The sequence below is a fragment of the Pelodiscus sinensis genome, chromosome 4, assembly GCF_052426305.1.
Source record: "Pelodiscus sinensis isolate ZL-2025 chromosome 4, ASM5242630v1, whole genome shotgun sequence".
In the NCBI taxonomy this organism is placed as follows: domain Eukaryota; kingdom Metazoa; phylum Chordata; order Testudines; family Trionychidae; genus Pelodiscus; species Pelodiscus sinensis.
The window spans coordinates 121,322,570-121,344,042 of NC_143055.1; the positions used below are offsets into that span (position 1 = coordinate 121,322,570).

Consider the following 21,473-nt stretch of genomic DNA (forward strand, 5'->3'; position numbering starts at 1 on the left):
CTTTTTCGAAAGTACTGGTTGCAGTCTAGACGCTCTTTTTCAAAAGAGACTTTTTCAAAAATATCTTCCGAAAAAGTCTCTTTCGAAAGAGGCTTGCAGCGTAGACGTAGCCTAAGAGTATAGCAGTAGGAATATACTACCAACTATCTGACAGTGACTGTGAAATGCTCAGGGAGATTTCTAGACACCACAAATGGAGTTCTTGGAGCTGCCTCTCCAGGAACCCACAAGAGGAGAGGCAATTCTTCACTTAGTCCTAAGTGGTGCACAAGACCTAGTTTAAGATGTCAATATACCTGAACAGATTAGTAATAACAACCATAATGTAGTAATTTTAACATCCTTACAGGAAGAAAGATATTAAAGTGACCCATACCCCAGCAGCACTTAACTTAAAAAAGCCTACAAAAAGCCTACAAAAATGAGGAAGCTAATTAAATGAAAATTCAAAAAGAACAGTAACAAGTATGAAATGCCTGGAAACTGCATGGAGATTACTTAAAAACATCGTAATAGAGCTCAAACTAATTGCATGTCCTGAATTAAAATAAAAAAGTAAGAGAACCAAAAAAATGACACCATGGCTAAACAGCAAAGTTAAAGAAGTGGTTAGAGGCGAAAAGGTATTCTTTAAAAACTGGAAAAGCGACAAGGAGTCCTGTGGCACCTTATAGACTAATAGATGTATTGGAGCATAAGCTTTCATGGGCAAAGACCCACTTCGTCAGATGCTACTCCTCTGATACTTTAAAAACTGGAAGTTCAATCTTAGTGAGGAAAACAGAAAGGAGCACAAACTCTGGCAAGGCAAGGCAGATCAACAAATAATTTGCCAGGACAGAGACAGAAAAGCTAAAGAAAAAATATTTCAAGTACACCAGAAACAGGAAGTCCACCATATAGTAGGACAATCAAGATTCTAAAGGAGCACTCCAGAAAGACAAGGCTGTAGCCAGCAAGTTAAACAATTTCTTTGCATCAGTCTTCAATACAGAAAATATGGCAGAAATCCCCACACCTAAGCCATTCCTTTTGGGTGATAAATCTGAGCAATTATTCCAAATTGAGGTGTTAGTGCAGGAGGTTTTAGGGGGCAATGATACATTAAACAGTAATAAGTCACCAAGAGTTCTAAAAGAACTGCTAATTGTATTATGTAATCTATTGCTTAAATCAGTTTCTGTACCAAGTGACTGGAAGTGGGGGGTTGAAGGGGTAGGAGTGGAGGTATTGCAACACCAACTTTTCTAAAAAGTTCCAGAGACAATCTTGGCAAATACAGGTGAATAAGCCTGATTTCAGTATAGGTTGGACCTCCCGGGTCCAGCACCCTTGCAACTTGAGAGGTCCCAAACAAGGAAGTTTGATGGAGGTCAGGCTTCCGGGTTTTACTGAAGCTCCCATCTTGTGCACTGCCCTGGGAAAACCCAGAGGCCTGACCTCTTACAGATCACCTGCCTGGCTCTGCTGCCCCCTGCTCCCAGGGTCCCTGCCCTTGCCCCTCATGGGGCTCCCAAGTCACCAGCCCTGTGGGCTGCTTCCCACCATACTGACTCCACTCCCAGCCACTTTCAACTTCTTGTGGCTGGGGCTCTCTGGTCTAGCAACATCTGTGGTCCTGCCAAACCCTGGATGTTGCTGGACCACAAAGTCCCAGACAAGAGAGGCGCTTCCTCTATTAGGGATGTTAAATATCGGTTAATTGAATAGTTGAGTAACCTTATGAATTCTTATCGGTTAGTTGACTATTCTATAGTCACCAAGGGCGGGCCGGCAGTCACTGTATCAGAGGCAGCAGCACGGGGAACTAGGCAGGAGCTGGTCCGCAGCAGTGTTGAATGGTAGCAGCCCCTATTTGGGGGGGTCTGAGCTCCCAGACTCAGCACAAGCCAAAACTGAGCTGGGGTACCTGCCCACCTGGCTCCTAATACACGTTAAATGTAGAACTGCAGCGGGGTTAGGTCCTGGACCTGGCACAAGCCAGGACTGAGCCAGGCTGCTGGACAGCCTGCTAAAAAACTTACTGGTGGGGGGAGAGGGAAATGTGTAGTCTATAGCATTAGACTATAACTTTTTGCTTGTCCGTTCATTGACTACACTATTACATCCTTAACCTCTACTAGGCAAAATGGCTGAAATTATAGTAAAAAACATAAATATCAGACACGTAGATAAGCACAGTATGTTGGAGAAGAGTCAGTATAGTTATTGTAAATGGAAATCGTGCCTCACCAATCTATTAGAATTCTTTGAGACTGACAATAAGCATGTGGACAAACAGGGCCATTCCTATGGGAGTGCAGGGCCCTGGGCAACCTCCCCTCCCAACCCTAACCTTCTAAGCCCCTCCCCTGAGAGAGCAGCCCGGTGGCAGGGTGGGGAGGCTCGCATTGCCCCATAGGGTCGGCAGGAGGCTGCGCCTGTGGGTGTAGGGAGGCGGCCACGCAATGGGCTTCCAGGAAGGCAGTGTGTGCGGCTGCCTTCCCCTGCTATCGCCCCTGCTTCACCACGTGGGGCCTCACTGAAGGCACGGCAGCCAGCAGGACATGGGGGGGCACAGGCGAGTGGAGGGTCAAATTCCCAAGAGAGGCATCAGTCAAGGGAGTGTAGGGAGAAGGAGATGCATGCCTAGGCAGAGCAATAGCAGAGAAAGTTACACTGCAGCAGGATCTGCTGCTGCTGCCTGCTTGTGCTAAGTCTGTGTCTCTTCCAAGGAGAGGCTTTTTTCCAGTGGCCACGCAGACAGGAGCGATGGAGGAACCCAAGGCAGCCACAGAGAACAGGAAAAGATCTGAGAGGGGTTCCGGCTGCACACCTTAAATGGAAAAAGATTGGCTGATCCCGTAAGGACACAGCTGCATATAGAATGGAGGGAGGGAGCAGAGAGAGACACTAGAGTCTGCTGCTGATGCTCCAGTATTTTAATCAGGACGGTTTGGGAGCTGCTTTGCAAGGAGAAGAAATGTAGTCAGGGCCTATCCTAAGAGAAGGTGGGAGTTTAGCTAATGTTGCTGCGCAACCCCACCAGGCTGAGATAGGTCATCATGCCAAGGGCTGTAGGCTACCGATTTTTCCCAAAGTGTCTCTAGTGGGAAGAGGGGGAGGGGGGTTGGGCAAACTTTTTTGAAACACCTTTTTGAAAAAATTCCTGCTTTGTTTTGTTTTCTTTATAGCTAGAATAAGGTTTTTTTTTTCCGACTAAAGAAACTTTGATGCCAGGATTAAATCACATCTGCAGCAGAAATGCAAAACTGCAGAGGTGGTCAATAAGCAGATTGCGGGACAAATACAGTACACTGGCACATTGGGTCAGCCATAATAAGGCAGGGGGGAAGTTCTGATTAACAGCTCTTTTTATTCTTTGTGACTGGGAAAGGGCTGTGGGTGAGACGGTGGAACACATTTGAACTAGCGCACATGACCTCAATATTGGTGCACAAGACAAAATTCACTCCGCTCATGGATGGAAAATCTTAGCAGGAACACTGGTGGATAGTCCTCTGAAATCATCTGCTCACTTTGCAGCAGCAGTCAAAAAGGTGACAAAGTTAGGAACCAGTAGGAAAGGTATACATAATAAAATACAAAATAATATAATGAATTTCAATTCTACATGCAGTTCTAATTGCTCCATCTCAAAACAGGTATTTTAGACTTTGAAAGATCTAGAGAAGGGCAACAACAATAATCAGGGGCAGGAAACAGCTTCCACGTGAAGAGAGATGAAAAAATACTTATTCAGCTTTGAAAAAAGGCAAATTTAGGTGGGATATGATAGAGGTTTATAAATCCATAAATGGCATGGATAAAGTGTACAGGGAAGTTACCCCTTCAGACTACACAAGAATTAGGAGGGGGTCACCTGATGAAATTAATAAACTGCAGGTTTAAGACAAAGAAAAGGCAGAAGTACTTCACACACACTGCACAGTTAACCTGTGGAATGCATTGCCAGAGGATGTTGTGAAAGCCAAAAGTATAACTGGGTTAAAAAAAAATTGCTAAGTTCATGGTAAGCGAGCTATTAGCCAAGATCATCAGGCAGGCCATACCATACTTCAAGTATTCCTAAACTTTTGATTACCAGAAGCTGACATTGCACTGAAAGTAGGAATAAGAAATCCTCCGGAAAAGGGCTTATTTTCCGGAGAATCGCGTCTAGACTGGCGCTTTTCTCCGGCTTATCCCCAAGCCGGAAAAAAGCGGCAGCCATGTAAATGCAAATGTCGCGGGGGATATTTAAATCCCTCGCGGATTTGCAATTCTGAAGTGTCTAATCTGCATCCCTTTTCCGGAAAAGGGGTGCAGTGTAGACACAGCCATTAAGTTTGCAGATGATACCAAGCTGGGAGGGGTTGCAACTGCTTTGGAGGATAGGGTCATAATTCAAAATGTTCTGGACAAATTGGAGAAATGGACTAAGGTAAACAGGATGAAGTTTAATAATGACAAATGCAAAGTGAGCCACTTAGGAAGGAACAATCAGTTTCACACATACAGAATGGGAAGCAACTGTCTAGGAAGGAGTACGGCAGAAAGGGATCTAGGGGTTATAGTGGCCCACAAGCTAAATGAGGGTATGTCTACACTACCACCCTAGTTCGAACTAGCGGGGTAGTGTAGACATACCCTGAGAGTCAACAGTGTGACGCTGCTGCAAAAAAAGCAAACATGTTTCTAGGATGTATTAACAGGTGTGTTGTGAGCAAGACATGAGAAGTCATTCTTCCACTCTACTCTGCGCTGATTAGGCCTCAGTTGGAGTATTGTGTCCAGTTCTGGGCACCACATTTTAAGAAAGATGTGGAGAAATTGGAGAAGGTCCAGAAAAGAGTAACAAGAATGATTAAAGTTCTAGAGAACATAACATATGAAGGAAGACTGAAAGAACTGGGCTTGTTTAGTCTGGAAAAGAGAAGACTGAGAGGGCACATGATAGCGGTTTTCAGGTATCTAAAAGAGTGTCACAAGGAAGAGAGAGAAAACTTGTTCTTCCTGGCCTCTGAGGATAGAACAAGAAGCAATGGGCTTAAACTGCAGCAAGGGAGGTTTAGGTTGGACGTTAGGAAAAAGTTCCTAACTGTCAGGGTGGTTAAACACTGGAATAAATTATCTAGAGAGGTTGTGGAATCTCCATCTGTGGAGATATTTAAGAGTAGGTTAGATAAATGTCTATCAGCGATGGTCTAGACAGTACTGGGTCCTGCCATGAGGGCACAGGACTGGACTTGATGACCTCTCGAGGTCCCTTCCAGTCCTAGTATTCTATGAATCCTTGTGCCTGGAACAGAGTCCCATGTTCGAAGAAACCAAAACCCTCTCTCCGACTCCACCTGAGTAACCACACGTTTACTTCCTCAATTCGATACCACCTACCCGGACCTTTTCCTTCAACCGGAAGGATGGACGAGAATACTACTTGCGCTTCAAATTCCTTGATCCTTCTTCCCAGTGCTACAGAATCTGCTGTGACCCGCTCAAGATCATTCTTAGCCATATCATTAGTTCCTACATGGAAAAGCAGCAAGGGGTAGCAATCCAAAGGTTTAATCACTTTCGGAAGACTCTCGGTCACATCCTGAATGCGAGCTCCTGGTAAGTAGCACACTTCTCGAGACTGCAGGTCTGGATGGCAGATGAATGACTCAGTCCCTCCTAGGATGGAGTCCCCGACCACCACCACCCGTCTTTTTCTTTTAGGAGTGGTGGTTGTGGAACCCCCATCCCTACGACTACGCATCCCGTGCCTTCTGGTAGATGGTGTTCCCTTCTGATTTCTTCCCAGAGAGGTCCCTACCAAAGCATTCTCCACCACAGTGCCTGTGGAGAAAGCCTGATAGTGGTTACTTACCTCTACAGGGATGGAGGATACTTGAGTTGGCGTTCTTCTCCTTCTAGAGGTTACATGCTGCCAGTTCTCTTCCTTATCCTGTACTGCCCTGACTGGCTCTTCAGCCTGCTGTGCCTGCAGGATTAAATGCTGCCTTCTATCGAGGAAGTCTTCCTCCTCTCTGATAGAAAGTAGGGTCAATACTTGGCCCTCAAGTCCCCTAATTATTTCTTCCAAAATAGTGACCAGCTTGCACTTAGTACAGATGAAATCCCTTCTGCCTTCTGGGTGAAAGACAAACATGGCACATGATGTGCAGGTAACAGCAGACCTATCACCATCCATACCTGCCTTCATTCTGAGAGATTCCTCAGTTGTTATTAAATGCCTCCTTGAAGTGCATGAGTGTAGTGAAAAGATTTTAAAGAATGGCACATGTATCTCACCCCATTCCCAGCTCCCTCTCCAAGCTCCCTGGTTGCTGACTCACTCCTTTATAAAGCCCTGGACTGCCTGATAGCCCCTCCCCCAATTAAGGCTCAACCAATGAGCAGAGGCTTCTAGATTTCAAACCCTGATTAGAAGCTCACAGCTTCCACCTGCCAGCCACAGTTCTCACTCCATGGGAGGGAGGGGGGACAGGAAGGGAAAGGGAAAAAAAAACCAAACAGCCAAACACAACCTCAGCACACAGCAAGAAAACCTTAAACACAAACAATATGATTCTATGTGCTATTGGCACTTCAAGAAAAGATGAATATCCAGTAGCTGTTTAATTTCAATGTGAGCAGCTTCATACTCTGCACTCTTGAAAATCAGGCCACCTTTTTATAATTTAACTTTAGGTACCTATTTTTGAAATCCTTAGCCTATATATCCAACAGGTGCTTTTTCAAGGTGGAAAGGGGAGATCAATGGTATTCAATAGATTTTTTTCCCCCATCTGAAGCATAACAGAACCATAGCATTTTGGTCTGTTCTCCCTATGGCCATCATTCTGATGCAAGGCTTTGGGAAGGCTGCCTGGCATGACACTTCTATGGACTGTTACAGAGAGACAGAACATTAAATCAGTTAAATAACCTACTGCTGTGAAATACTTGTAAATGCCTATAGATCATGCTGTTAATGTTCATTAAGAGCAATTCACAATGGCTTATACCTTAGATGAGTCACTCACGTTAGAGAAAAGATTTAGCCTTCATGAAACCACACATGAAACATCTCGAACCCCTTTTAAATATGTTCATCCATTTCTCAAAGGAACAAGAATAAAGGAGAGGTTATAAAGCATTAATAATCACAAATATTTGGCCACGGTCTTTTTGACCTTGTTAATTCCAATGCAGTTTCTTTCCATTCATGATATGGAAGGCTTATGGGCCCTTAGAGAGGAATCACTTTCCTGTGTTCTCTCCTACAGGCCCCTTGGCACAATGAAGAATTATTACAAAAAGCAAAGCCATGCTCAGCAATCAGCTCATCCTTTGTTGCTAAGTGTTCCAATACCTTGCTCATCACTTAAGCCCAACTGTCCTGAGTCGTTCCTTCCCCAGCCAAACACAGCTCCGGAGAGAGACAGGGCAAAGCTGTGAGCTCCACCAGCAACAATCTGAGCCAAGGGGATGCCATCAAGAGATGTGACGCGTTGTGGGCTTGTTTGAGAGGGGAATTCTTTACCCAGGCCCAGCTGGCCATAGTTGTTCTGTCCCCATGTGAAGAACTGCCCATCTGAAATAAAGACAGACAATTGAAGTCAGTAACTAAAATGTGCCCAAATCTGTTAAGCTGAATAAGAAACAGTGCTGTGGGTTTCATTGCTACTTGAAGGCAGGAGTTTGAGCAAGATGCTACTGGCTACAAAAGCATGCACTATGGAGCTACCAGGTAAAATAATAAAGTGTGTGATTGAACTAGGAGATTAAACAGATAGAATGGTAAAACAGTGCATGGATAGAGTGTAAAACTACTATGGCTTGTACCATCAAACAAAAAAAGGCACATGTACTGCATGCTGAAGAACACCACCCAAGAATGCTTTTCTTAATGACTCTAATCATGCACTTCTTTTAACACAAAGACTGAAACACTTGAAAAAAATCCCATCTGCCACAGATAGGCATCCAGTGTGCGGAAATCAATGTTTTTCTTGATGACCAGAATTGTCTTATTTCCTTGGGCTCCCTCTCTGCTTGTGGTATCCAGTGGTTTTCCATAGTCTTCTACTTGGATTGCAAGCTCTTTGAGCCAGCCTGTCTCTGTTATATAAGCATGCAGAGCTTGACACAATGGGGTCCTGGCCTCTAAGCATTATCACAACACAAGGAAGATTATCTTTAACAACATAGATTGAATGTTACAGTACCAGCCGCAAGAGCTAAGCAATGCCAGTTGCCACAGGAAACCTGCAGTATCATCTGTTGGTTCAAGTTCTTTATTAACCTAAAGAGGAAAGGTTATTTTAAAAAGCAACCATATACACGCAATGTTATTAGAGCTATGGTGGGCAACCTGCAGCCTAGGAGGCACGTGTGGCCCACTTGGGGCTCCACCTGCAGACCCCTTGGTTGTCCCCCTACCCCACATGCCTCTCGCACACTGGGGCACTAGAACCCCACATTTCCTGCACCTTCCTGCTCCCTCTCAGCAGGATGCTCCATCCCCACTCCTCCCCCCCCTCTCTCAGAGCTGTAATGCTGTGAATCAGCTGTTCGTCATGCTCCAGCTCTGGAAAGGAAGGGGAGGAACGAGGATGGGTCACGAATCAGGAGATCCGTGCACTCAAAGTGCTGGGAGGGAAGAGGAAGAGCAGGTAAGTGAAGGGCTTCAGTGCCCCAGTACACAAGGGCCACAGGTGAACCCCAGTGGCTGCTGTGGCCCACTGAGGTGAAGGAGGGCCACTCATATGGCCCATTTGTGGCTGCCGATCTCTGTATTAGAGTCCATCAATTGTGTTTATTCTAAACCAAAACTCGTACTTTACCTGCAACATCTGTTTCCCCCTGAAGTGATGATATATAATCCTAATTCTGAGAGTACAATTATACCCATTCCTGTTACAAGCAGTGGAGTGACTAAAAACATGCCTGGGACAGCAGAGTAACATCATAGACTTCAAAAAGAACGGATACTCTAGTAGCACCTTAAGAGCTAACAAAACATGTAGATGGTATCATGAGCTTTTGTGGGCACAACCCAAATGGGTTGTGCCCACGAAAGCTCATGATACTATCTACATGTTTTGTTAGTCTTTAAGGTGCTACTAGATTATCCGTTGTTTTTTAAATTTTTCCAGTTACACACTAAATCGGCTACCCCTCTGAAGCTTTTGATTATAGACATCAAATAGCTTTGGGTATGTCTACACTGCCACTCTAGTCCGAACTAGGGTGGCTAATGTAGGCATTTGAACTTGCAAATGAATCCTGGGATTTAAATATCCCGGGCTTTATTTGCTTGTTCCCGGGCACCGCCTTTTATAAATGCCCCGTAGTTCGAACTCCCTGCCCGATTTGAACTACTGTTACTCCTCACAAGGAGATTTAATTTGAACTACCTAGTCTGTGCCGTGTGTAGCCACGGGCAGGGAGTTCGAACTACTGGGCATTTAAAAATGGCGGCGCCCGGGAATATGCAAATAAAGACCGGGATATTTAAATCCCAGGCTTCATTTGCAAGTTCGAATGCCTACATTAGCCACCCTAGTTCGAACTAGGGTGGCAGTGTAGACATACCCTTAATACAGCCATGCAACCTTTTTCAGTACAGCTGAGGTCTATCATTTGTAAATTGCTTAGAATAGGTATGTCACCACGTCTGGTGTTTGCTAATGTCAATATGTGGGATATGCTATCCTAAGGTCTTGCATGGAGAGTGGTATAAGGCTCTTAAGGAGCAGTTATTCCTCCGAAACACTCAGAAAATGACATCGGGGGGGATTTCATGTTTGCTTAAACGATTTCTATACAACTCTGCTCAATTCATAAGAGATGTTTTCCAAGAAGAGTCAATCTGACATCTGCGAGCCAAGGTGAATTCCTTCAGATCCTGCATCATTATGATTCTGAAACTGGAACATCATTAACAGCTCTGTGGCATTTTAAGTTTAGTCTTTAAGGTGCTACATGACTCCTTGTTGTTTGGTTGCAACAGACTAACACAGCTACCCCTCTAAAATCTGTTAACAGTCCAGCTCATGATGCACAACCCAGGAGAGCTTTCAAAATTGCTCTTCCCTCTTGTACTGTTTCTGCGGGGCTACCAGGAACAAGTCAGAGAGAGAGCATATATCTGCCCCTGAAGTAAGGAGATATGACTCAATATGTACAGGGACAAGATAGCTCAATTAAGGTGATGTTTTTCATCATTTTAAAGACAGTAACAAGTTTATTATGCATTTATAGACTTTCAGCACTCTGGAATTATAGAAACAAATCAGATTAAACAAACGCCAACAACATCAGCACTATCTAAAGATTTCTGAGCAATAGACAGTTTTGTAGCTTCCTTATTAAACTGTGGTATCCCATAAATTCAACTAATAACATGAATGAATAGGCAATGTTGCATGAACGGTCCAAAATCACAGTGCTCATTATACATCCAAGTTTACTTCTCTAATTTTGGAAGACCGATCCCATAGTAAAAGAATTTTTAGGGAGTAAGAGATTAGTTGGGTGCCAATTAACATTTCCATTGCATCCTAACTCCCACCACTTCTCATACAAAGTTCTAAAACATTATATCATCAGAAAAAAAATGTATCTGCTAATTCATGCCCCTTTTTTTGTCTTGAGAAATCAGAATCTGTGATAGTGTATTAATTGGACTGTGCAGGAGAACTTAAAAAAACCCTCATCTGTGAACCAAAAGGAATGAATGACTTACAAGGACCTTTACTTTTAGTTTTTATTTTACTTAAAATTTCCCAGGAATGTATTGGTTTATATTACAAAACAAAACAAAACAAAACAAAACAAAACAAAACAAAACAAAACAAAACAAAACAAAACAAAACAAAACAAAACAAAACAAAACAAAACAAAACAAAACAAAACAAAACAAAACAAAACAAAACAAAACAAAACAAAACAAAACAAAACAAAACAGTATAAAAAAAATCAACTTCTATTTCCAGGGTCCCAATTAGTAGGGAAGGATGGGAGGACAGAAAAAAGGCAATGGACAAAATAGAAGTATTTCTCACCTGGAAGGCGAGAGGGTGGCTCAGTAACAAGGCAGTCCATGTTACAGAGATGCCATCTCTCCTATGGGAGAAAGAAACTGGATGCAGGGAGTTCCAGCTCTTCTTTTATGAGTACCTGAGCACAGATATATACATGTGCATGGGTATCTTCCATTACACTGCCTCATTTTGAAAGTTTTACATTTATACTTACACTACATTATTATTCAGATAAATAATGTAATGGATTCGATTTTTTAAGCACTCTGAATTTTCATGTACTTGAGTGGTCCAAAATTAATTGGTGGGGGGAGGGGGGCAACAGGGAGAAATCAGTGAAACTCAAATAAGAGCTTTTATAGAACCTGAGTTTTTTTTTTCTTTGTAAAAACCAAAACCAAAGGGCCTTGTTAACTTGACAAGCAGAATATGGATAGAGAGAAAAGTTCTCCCTTTATTACTCTTAAAAGAAAGAGAACCCACTGAAGTTAATGAAGAGACTTGCCCAGTCCCAGGAAGAAGAACTAGAAGATCTCACTTTATCCATTACATATAAAAACTTTAGCATTTGGTTTCTGTAAACCTTACCTTGGTACTGCCACAAAATGTTCTGTAGTAGTGATCCCCAGTTGTCCATCACTACCTGCGCCCCATGAAAAGATCTGGCCCTGGTCACTGAGTGCCACACAATGAGACTCTCCACAGGCAACATGGACTATGTGCTGATCTGCCAATGCTCCAATTTGCTCTGAGGAAGACAGGAAACCCACTAAGCAACAGGGCATTTCTTATATTTATGCGTGGACATTATAGCCGTGTACATATACCATATATACTTGGGTATAAAGAAGAAGTATGTTTGTATAGGATCTAGCACACTGAAATCCCAGGTTTGATTGGGAAACGCAATACATACAATTATAATACAAACAATTAAACAAAAACTGAATGACACCTTTTGTTTATGATGCTTACTTGGCCCCCCCTCAACAACCATGGTAACAGACCACCTCACAACCATTTGTGTATTTCTCTTGCAATGCTTCACAGACATGCTGGATTTATGACCAATATAGATTTAAAAACCCAAGACGCACACGGCAGCAAAGAGAAACAGATTATTAGGAGAACTCATTGACTAGCAACTTTCACTGTGACATGTTTTACCCAATTTTCCTGGGAGCACAGTACAAAGCATGTCAGGCTTTCTTGAAAGTCTGGCCAAGACTGTGACTACCGAAATTCCTGAAAGTCTGGGCTGATGTAATGTGCAACTAATGTGCATCAAAGCACATGTAATTAAGGTACAGATGTAGGACAAGTATTTAGGGTGCTAATAAAGTGGGTTATTCATGAATGGAAGGACTTTCCCGGTCTGACATTTTCTCTCAGTTCTCTTGTGAGGAATCGGTGAGTGGCCCTCAAATTCCTCTGTCTTCTCCTTCCCTGCTTCATCGATCTTCCTAATGCTAGCTCCACCACTCAACTCTCTGTCCTTCTTGTCTCTTGGTGCAGTATCCATCTTACCAAAGCTGAAGTGCTAGAATATCACGTAGTACCTAGACTATACATCAATAAACCCAATTAAATTATTACAAAATTACAACACGATTAGTCGGTCGGTCTTACACCAGGTCCGTGTTCTGTCTATACAGAATGCTAATGCTTGACGTATGTCGAGTGTATGGAGTAGCAAGTCTCAAGTCGAAGCATGTGGCTTCGGGTAAAAAACGGGTAAAATGATGGGTTCCTTTATATGAAATTGTGTTGCGATCTTAGGGATAAAGGCTGGATGGGTACGTAATGTGACTGAGTCCTTGGTGAAAACTGTGAAGGGTGGTGTTGCCATTAATGCTGCCAGTTTGCTCACGCTACGGGCGGACGTAACAGCCAACAAGAATATCATCTTTGTGTTGAGCATCGATAACGACGTGGTGGCTAGTGGCTCAAAGGGTAGGTACGTTAATGTGTCAAGGACCAAATCCAAGCTCCAAGTAGGAGGGATGAGTCTTCGTGGGGGTTTAAGATTAGCTATTTCCTTATGCACTCTTTTGGTCATGGGATGAGCAGAGACTGAATGGCCTTCAGTGGTGGTATGAAAGGTGGTGATTGCTGAGAGGTGAACTCTCAGCATAAAAATCGAAAGGCCCGCCTGGTGTAGGGAAAGGATATAATCAAGAATCTCATGTATTGGCGCAGAGTGTGGTTGGATGCCAGTTCTCTCACACCAAGCAACAAACCTCCTCCATTTTGCCAGGTAAGTTTTTCTTTTCGTTTGTCTTCTACTGTTCAACAGTACTGTCTTTACAGCCTCTGAACAGAGTTGCTCCTCTACCCTGAACCAGCTATGAGCCACGCTATCAGATGGTCTGGGGTGTAGCAGAGACCCCTGCTTCTGGAAGGAGTGGCAAGGGACATGGTGGTAACAGGGACATCCTGTGGAGGAACGGGTACCACGGTTGTCTTGCCCAGGCTGATGCTAGGAATATGACCCGGGCTGAATCTTCTTTGATTTTTTGGATTACTCTCGGAATAAGTACCGTTGGTGGGAACGCCTAGAGCGGAGGCACTCCCCAGCGGATTAGCAGTGCATCTCCAAGGGAGCCTTTGCCCATGCCTCCTCTGGAGCAGTAAAGGTGACACTTCTTGTTTCTGTAGGTCGCGAAGAGGTCTATTTGCAGTGATCCCCAAGCTCGGAAGATGTTGTCCAAGACATCGGGGTCGATTTCCCACTCGTGATCCTGAGGGAAACATCTGCTCAGAGCATCCACCATGACATTACTCATGCCTAGTAAGTAGGATACTACCAGAATGGTACAGTTTCTTATGTACCAGTTCCATAAGTGGACTGCCTGTGCGCAAAGTAATCGGGATCGTGCTCCTCCTTGTCAATTGACATAATACATAGTTGCTATGTTGTCTGTAAGCACTCAGACGGTTGTACCAGTTATATGTGTGCAGAAGTGTTTGCAAGCAAGGAATACAGCTTTTAGCTCTAGGAGGTGGATATGAGAAACTGCCTCCGCCGCCAACCATCTGCCCTGCACGGACATACCATCGATGTGTGCCCCCCAGTCCAAAAGGGAGGTGTCTGTAGTCCACTGGGTCGATGGCTGCTGACATTTGAATGGAACCCCTGCTAGCAGATTTTTGGGGTTTAACCGCCAACTCAAGGATCTGCGAACTAGAGGAGTTGGGGTTATCACTTTGTGTGTGGAGTGCTTTGTTGGAATATACACCGATGCCAACAAGTGTTAGAGACAGCAAAAATGAAGTCTCGCATGTTGGACCACGAAGGTGGTGGCCGCCATATGCCCCATGAGGCAGAGACAGGTAAGTATGGTGACTGTAGGGGCATGGATGACTACTGTGGCCAGCTCGTGTAGAACTTGGAAGCGCTCTTGAGGTAAGTACGCATGGGCTGTGGTGGAATCCAGACATGCACCTATGAAATTTATAGTCTGCGTAGGATCTGGAGATGACTTTTGCTCATTGATTATGAGCCCAAGCAATAGAAATGTCTGCCTGGTTAGTGCCACCATGTGTAGGACCTTTTGTCTCAACCTGCCTTTTATAAGGCAGTCGTCTAAATATGGAAATATGATCACGACTCTGAGCCGCAGGTAAGCTGCTACTACTGCCAGGGTTTCTGAAAACAACCTGGGAGCAGATGCAAGTCCAAACGGTAGGACCCGATATTGGAAATGATCATCGCTAATAGTGTAACGGAGAAAACGTCTGTGAGCTGGATGTATCGCTATATGAAAATACACATCTTGCAAGTCAAGGGCTGCAAACCAATCGTCCTTCTCTAGTGATGGTATTATCAAGAGTCACCATCTTGAACCTTGACGGCGGAGGTATTTGTTTAACTTCCTGAGGTCGAGGATGGGTCTCCATCCTCTGGTCGTCTTCTCCATGAGAAAATACCGTGAACAGAAGCCCCTTCCTCTGAACTGAGAAGGAACGGGCACTATGGCCCCTATGGAGAGCAAATGATAAGCCTCTTCTTTCAACCGGGTCCTGTGAGATGGGTCCCTGAAAAGGGATGGGGTTGGTGGATTTTGGCATCTAGTGTTGTCTTGTACTGTGGTGTTTTGGCCCGTTGTTGCACTGCATCTACCACCAGTGAGTTCGGCTGCGGACGGTTGAAGAGGAATTCTAAATTCTTGGAAGGGACAAAATATCTCCTGTCCACTCTCCTGCAGGTTGGTGGTACTGAAGCCGGTGTCTGCCAGATGATGTCTGCTGCTTCCATAACGGCTTCATCAATAGGGATGGCCACTTTCGCTCTCTGCCTTGGATGCAAATTTTTCAGCAGTCAATGCTGTTTCGTTTTTGCTTCTGTTATCTGGATTTCTTGGGACTGAGCCACCCACTTGAAGAGGTCTTGGAACTGCTTAAAATCATCTGGCAGAGACATGTCCCATGAGAAAACCGCCTCGTGTGTTGAAGAGGGTGAACGGTCAGGAACTGGATTTTCAGACAGATGGTTGTCAGCTTCAGACAATTGTCCATCTTCCAGGTCTGACTGCTGTGTTGTGTCCCCCGGACTGCGTATTGGAGAAGTCAGGCTACGGTCACGGTGCTGCTGTAGAGAATAGAAGCTCCGTCTGCATCCAGGGACAGTTGAGTGCGCGCAAAGATCAAAGAGCGTGAACGGCGCGTGCTGCACAGTGTGCAGGAGCGATCCGCCTGCAAACAGCTAAGCAAACAGCCTCTGAGCTGCAGCACCAGGATGAGCCCGACACCATGAGCGGAGCACCCATGGGGACCACTCAAAGAAGATGGTATGGTTACTGTAGAGAATGATCTCGATAGGAGTGCCAGGAAGTCACTGATCCCTATGGGGGTGAATGGCATAATGAAAATCATCTCTGCTGCCCGCTACCATAGTGTGTGTGGTGACAGCAGCGTAGGAGAGTGGGGAGCCCTTTCTGGCAAGTGCCTGTGCATGTTGGCATGAGACAACACAGAGGAGCGTGGTGAACAGGCTCCTTGTATCCGAGATGTCTCAGCTGTGGGGATTTTTGTAAATGACACGTCTTTTGCAACGCTTTCTTATACTCCAGTGCCGGAGTGCGTTTGTGTTCAGGCTACCCAGGAATGGCTTGTTCAGGCAGTGCAGAGGTGCCTGTGGGAGCTGGCGGTGTTGGCATATCAGGCTTTGTCGGTGCCATTGCATTAGTGGCACTAGCCAGTGCCAAGCACTTAGGCTCTGACTGAGCTCTCCTGCCTAATGTGGTCTTACGTTTCTCTGCAGTGCTGGAGACTGACGGCACCAGGAACGGGAGGCTTGAGACAGCGCTGACAATGAGTGTGCCAGGGAAGCCCGTGAAACTTGAGAGCCTCTACGGGGTAGTAAGGCAACCCTGTCAACGGGCTTTTGCAGCCCCCGTATCTCCTCAGACTTACTCCCTGATGATTGTAGGGATTTCTCCCAGAGGAGATTTTTGAGCTGCATTTCACGGTCTTTTCTGGCTTTGGCTGTCATGTTTAGACAATGTGGGCACTTAAACGCTGCATGAGTCTCTCCAAGGCACTTAATGCAGGATGTGTGTATATTTGAAATAGACATTGAGTTCTAGCATAAGTCACATTTCTTAAAGCCGGGAGAGCTTTATGAAGAAAAAGCCCCGGCAGCTGCTTTTTTTTTTTTTTTTTAAATAAATGTTGAAAAGTATTGTTGACTGACTAAAACTATGAATTATTACTAAACTAACTATGCTATTCATTGGTTTCCTGTAAAAAAAGAAGAGCTCTGACTCCATCTTTAGATAAGAATGGTTGAAAAGGAACTGAGGGAGGATCACACCTCATGCGCACTCAACCAACGGCAGCACCAAGAGACACGGAGTCCGCAGGCATGGCGCAAGGGGCACTGCTGACCAAAAATCTCTGATCAGAGGTGCAAGAACACACCGACACCTAAGTGGAGCACCCACAGGGACACCACTCGATGGAGAAGCCACCCATTATTTTGAAATTATTTTGAAATAACAGGCGTGCTGTTTGTCCGAGACAGAACATCAGAAATGGCTGCCCGTCGCAGGGAGCCATAGCCTGTAATACCTCTAAGGCTGGTATAGGGGGCTCTGTCTGTGAGGTGGAGTGTTTTCCATATAAGGGCATGTAAATTAATAATCTTCCCCTGCTCGCTCCACCCATTGCACTGAAAGATCAGCCAATGGGCTGACTTGTGCTCAGGCCTGCTACTCCACGCACTGCAGCAAAAACCAACTATGGGGTGATAAGTTCACAGGCAATAAAACAGGCAGGCAGCCCCTCTCTCACTGGGAATTCACATTGAGTGAACGCCTGGCCTGATCACCCAGACGCCTTGCACCCCCCGCTCTCGAGTCTTACTGAGCGTACTCCGAATTGGTCGACCCGAGTGGAGACAGTTTTTGAGCATGTGACTGGTACTTGTGTTCCTGCTGTCTCCAGAACTGGTATAACCCCCCCCCCCCCCCGCCATCATCCCTATCCTAATTGATTTTTTAGTTGTCCTTATTGCTTGTCAAGTGACAGTGGTTAAAAAGTTACTAAGTTAGTTTATAAATAGTTGTGGTTTAGGTTTTTTACTGTTTCCTTGTATAAAGTTGTGTAAATAATCAGCCCTATGAACAATACCAGTGTTAATTCAACTGTTCCTAACCCCTGGGCAGTTATTGGGAATTATTGTGATTTAGAAAAGCCTCAGGGAATTGTTTTGTGTTGTCTGGCAATCTGTTTAATTTTTGTTCTGATGATTGTCTGGCGCCATCAAAATAAAATCAGTTTGTGCTTTTTAAAACCCCCAGTTGTGGTCTCATCCTTTCCGGCATCCCTTCGAACCTCGTGTATTACGGGGACTGACACTGTTAAGACACGGACAACAAACACTATTTTGGGATAATGAAGGTTATCCCAAAATAGCACTGCTTTGTAGACACACCTCCTGTGTTTACAAACTAATAATGATTTCCTTGCCTTATTAAATAGCAATAGACTTATTAGCCTAAAAGAGGGAGAAGGGGGTCCATTTAATTTTATTCTAAGCATGTTTTAGTCCATGCTATCAATGTTTCTTCACTTTCCCCATTTACTTACCTTCTCTCCCAACCCCATCCTAAAAGACAACAAGGCTCTTGTTATCCTTCCAAATAACTAAATCATGGCATTTGTTCTTCTGAACACCACTATCAGTGAAGGCTTTTAGACAGCATGCTCTTTGGAACATAGCTCCCTATATGACTGTACAGTGCTTGGAAAAACAGGGCCACCGATCTTGACTCGGGTCACTGGACATTAATATAGACTCTCTCTCTATGAATAAAAACAATTTCCTGGGGGACGACAGAGACATATCATCTATGTCGCCCTGCCCCCAGCCCATATTTAGCTCCAGGCAGCTCCTCTGGCCTCCACGGCGGGGGGGGGGGGGGATCATCTTAGGCTGCCACTACCAACTCCTTTCCCCATTCCCTGGCTGAAGCTGCCTTCAGCACTGACTGGCCTCTTCCCCTGCAGCACCACCAGCCACCCGAGCCTGCCCCGTGGCTGCCTTCCCCACTGAGCAGCCTCTTCCCGCACAGCCCTACTCGCTGCAGCCCTTCCTCACACCATGCTACCAGCACCACTGGCTACCCGGGTCTGCCCCCTGGCTCTGGCTGCCTTCTGCACTGATCGGCCTCTTCCCTGATAGCCCTACCAACTGCAGCCCCTCAGCGGCCCTCTTTCTCCCCCTCCCTGTTGCTCTGGAGGCTGGGGAGGCAGGAGCCACATGGCCACCTCCCTCCCTCCCAGGTGCCCCCCTCCAGTCTTTGCCAGTGACTGGGATAGGGAAGGGGTGAAAGATCTAGGCAGGAGGAAGGGTGCAGGAGCAGGCTGGTGGTAAGGTGTGGGGCCATGGGGGGGGGGGGGTGCAGGAGCAAAGGAGGATGCAGGAACAGGCTGGTAGTAGGGCATAAAGGCCGGGGGAGGATTGGCGAGCATAGCTGCCGGGGGGGGGGGGGGGGGGAGAGAGGAGGGGTTGGTGAGTGTAGCCAGCAGTGGACACAGTGACCTAGTACAACTAATTTCAGGAGCACACCACCCATTATAATAACCTTCTTTGTCTGCCCACATATGTACTACTGTTAACTGGTAACAGAACAGACCACTTTTTCTCTCAACAATCCCCAATCTCACTGAGACTGCAATTCAATAAGGGTATGTCTACACTACCACCCTAGTTCGAACTAGGGTGGTAATGTAGGCAACCGGAGTTGCAAATGAAGCCCGGGATTTGAATTTCCCGGGCTTCATTTGCATCTCGCCGGGCGCCGCCATTTTTAAATGTCCGCTAGTGCATTGATGAGGAGACTGACATTGCTAGGACGTTATCCAGGATGTAAGTGTAGGGGAGCCTGGACGGCCCTGCCTTGACCAAAACAACGCCTGAATTGGTCTTAATGCTGCTGAACTCTGATGCTAGGGAGGGCTCTTCAGGTGAGTTCAAATTTGCAATTATACTACAGTAGCTAAATGTAATTGGGTTTAATCTTTTTTATCTGCCCTGAACAATTGGGACACAGTGGCAGCCAGTGCACCTACACAGTGAGAGATTCCCAGAAAAGTTTGTTAATGTGCCTGGAGATGGAGTGGGAATCCTACCTGACCATCTCTACAAAGCTCTCATTGAGATACCCTCTCAGAAGGTTTCTGGGGAGGGCTGCCTCATTCCGTCCTTTGTGGTGGGACATCTTACTTGACCATTCCATGTCAAGCCACCAATAAATGACCTGGCATCACGGCAGCACAAAGCATGGCAAACATAAGGTCCAAGTTTCTGGCCATAGTCATTCAGCATTCACTCCCTATTGGAGAAGAGTGATATCACGCATGGTAACCTGGATGAAATGGGGGAAGTTCTGTAATTGATAGCACTGAGGTAATCCACCTCTATTTGGTCACCACAACAAACCATGATCCCAGGTTTGCTGCCCTGTTTGCAATGGGATTGAAAGGACTGTTCTGGGATGCTATACTCTCCTTATTGCCTTGGTGTCTGGCTGCTCAAATAGCTGCTAGGCCAGTGTTTCTTAAACTGTATTCCACGGCACACCAGTGTGCCGCGACACAATCAGAGGTGTGCCGTGGAGAAAACAGAAAAAATTCTGCTCCCCCGCCCCCTGCAGAGCCCACAGACAGCTCCCACTACGGCTGCCCTTCCTCCCCCCCAGACCGCAGGACGGCCCGTCCCACGGGGCCTCTGCTGCTGCACAGCCTCCTCCTTCTCCATATGTACAGGCAGCAGAGTTTACAGCGGCCACTGATGCTGGGAGGGGGAGGAATGGCTGGAGCTGAAGCCAGAGCCGCTCCCGGACCTCGGCGTTTTAAAACTGCCGCCTGCGGAGAACCCGGCTCATGCTCTGCCGCTCCTCCGTCCCTCCCCAGCCTGAGGTACGCTCAGGGTCTGCTTGCCCCCCCCGCTCGGGGTGCGCTTGGGCTCTGCTGCCCCGCATGCACTGCTGCTCTCTCTCCCCTGCGCCCCTCCCCAGTCTCCCCCCCAGCAGAGTTTAATCTGGCAGGGATGGTCAGGGTTTCTACTCTTCCCTCCCCTCCCTGCCAGTGGGAAGCCTGGCCTGGAGCTGCAGCTGCGCTGGGTTCCCCGCTGCATGGAGGGGAGGGAACTGAGCTCTCCAAACCCTTCCCTTCCGCCCAAGGAACAAGACGCTCCCTGGAGGCTTTCCCTGCTGCAGCAGGGTGCCAAGTGAGGTAACTGTCCCCCCTCATGCCCAGACCCCGCACCCAAACCCCCCCTCACTCCCCTCCCAAGACCTCACATTCCCAGCTTGCTCTGACACCCTGCCCTAAGTCCCCTCCAACACCCTCCCTGCCCCAAGTCTGCCCTCTAACCTCCCTCCTGGCCAGACACCCTGCCCCCAGACTCTCCTCTACCCTCCCTCCTGGTCCAGTGGGGTTTTTTTGTTTTGCTCAACAAATTTTCCCGGGGGGCTGTTTGTTTGGTTTTTTTGCTCGACCAAAAAATCCTTGGTGTTCGCCATAAAAAAAAAAATGTTTGGTGTTCCTCGTGTTTCTTAAACTTTTTAAGAAACACTGTGCTAGGCAATATGCCTCAACTGCCACTGCTACCCTGCCAGAAACTTTTCTCCCTGACTTTCACAGATATTATGGAGCACACAGAAAGCAGCAACATGAGAATACTGCTTCCGCCAAAGTCTAACCTAGTCAATAAAGTGCACCAGTGTCCATTTAAATGGCCAAAGGCATATTCCACCACCATTTTGTTTATCAGCCTGCAATTGAACTGCTCCTTACTGCTGTCTAGATTGCCTGTGCACGGCTTCATGAGTCATACAAACAAGGGGTAGGCTAGCTCTCCAAGAATAACTATTGGCATTTCAACATCTCCAATGGCAATTTTTGGAAGAGACTAGATGAGCAGGTCATGCACCTTTCCTGACCATCCCA

The 21,473-nt window shown here is 46.1% G+C and overlaps 1 protein-coding gene across 7 annotated transcripts in view; it reads right to left on the minus strand.

Annotated features, from left to right (window-relative positions):
* Nucleotides 1–21,473, minus strand: part of LOC102463931 (putative E3 ubiquitin-protein ligase HERC3) — a 109,574-nt gene that overhangs the window by 61,609 nt on the left and 26,492 nt on the right. For 5 of the 7 annotated variants that reach the window (XM_075929572.2, XM_075929573.2, XM_075929569.2 and 2 more), the window contains 3 exons: nucleotides 11,604–11,763; nucleotides 8,196–8,272; nucleotides 7,340–7,561 (listed from right to left, as the gene is read on the minus strand). In XM_075929572.2, the coding sequence (XP_075785687.2) occupies nucleotides 7,340–7,561; nucleotides 8,196–8,272; nucleotides 11,604–11,763 (459 nt within the window). Of the gene's footprint in view, nucleotides 1–7,339; nucleotides 7,562–8,195; nucleotides 8,273–11,036; nucleotides 11,152–11,603; nucleotides 11,764–21,473 lie in introns of all 7 variants that reach the window. The other 2 variants (XM_075929574.2, XM_089778086.1) reach the window with 2 other exon arrangements.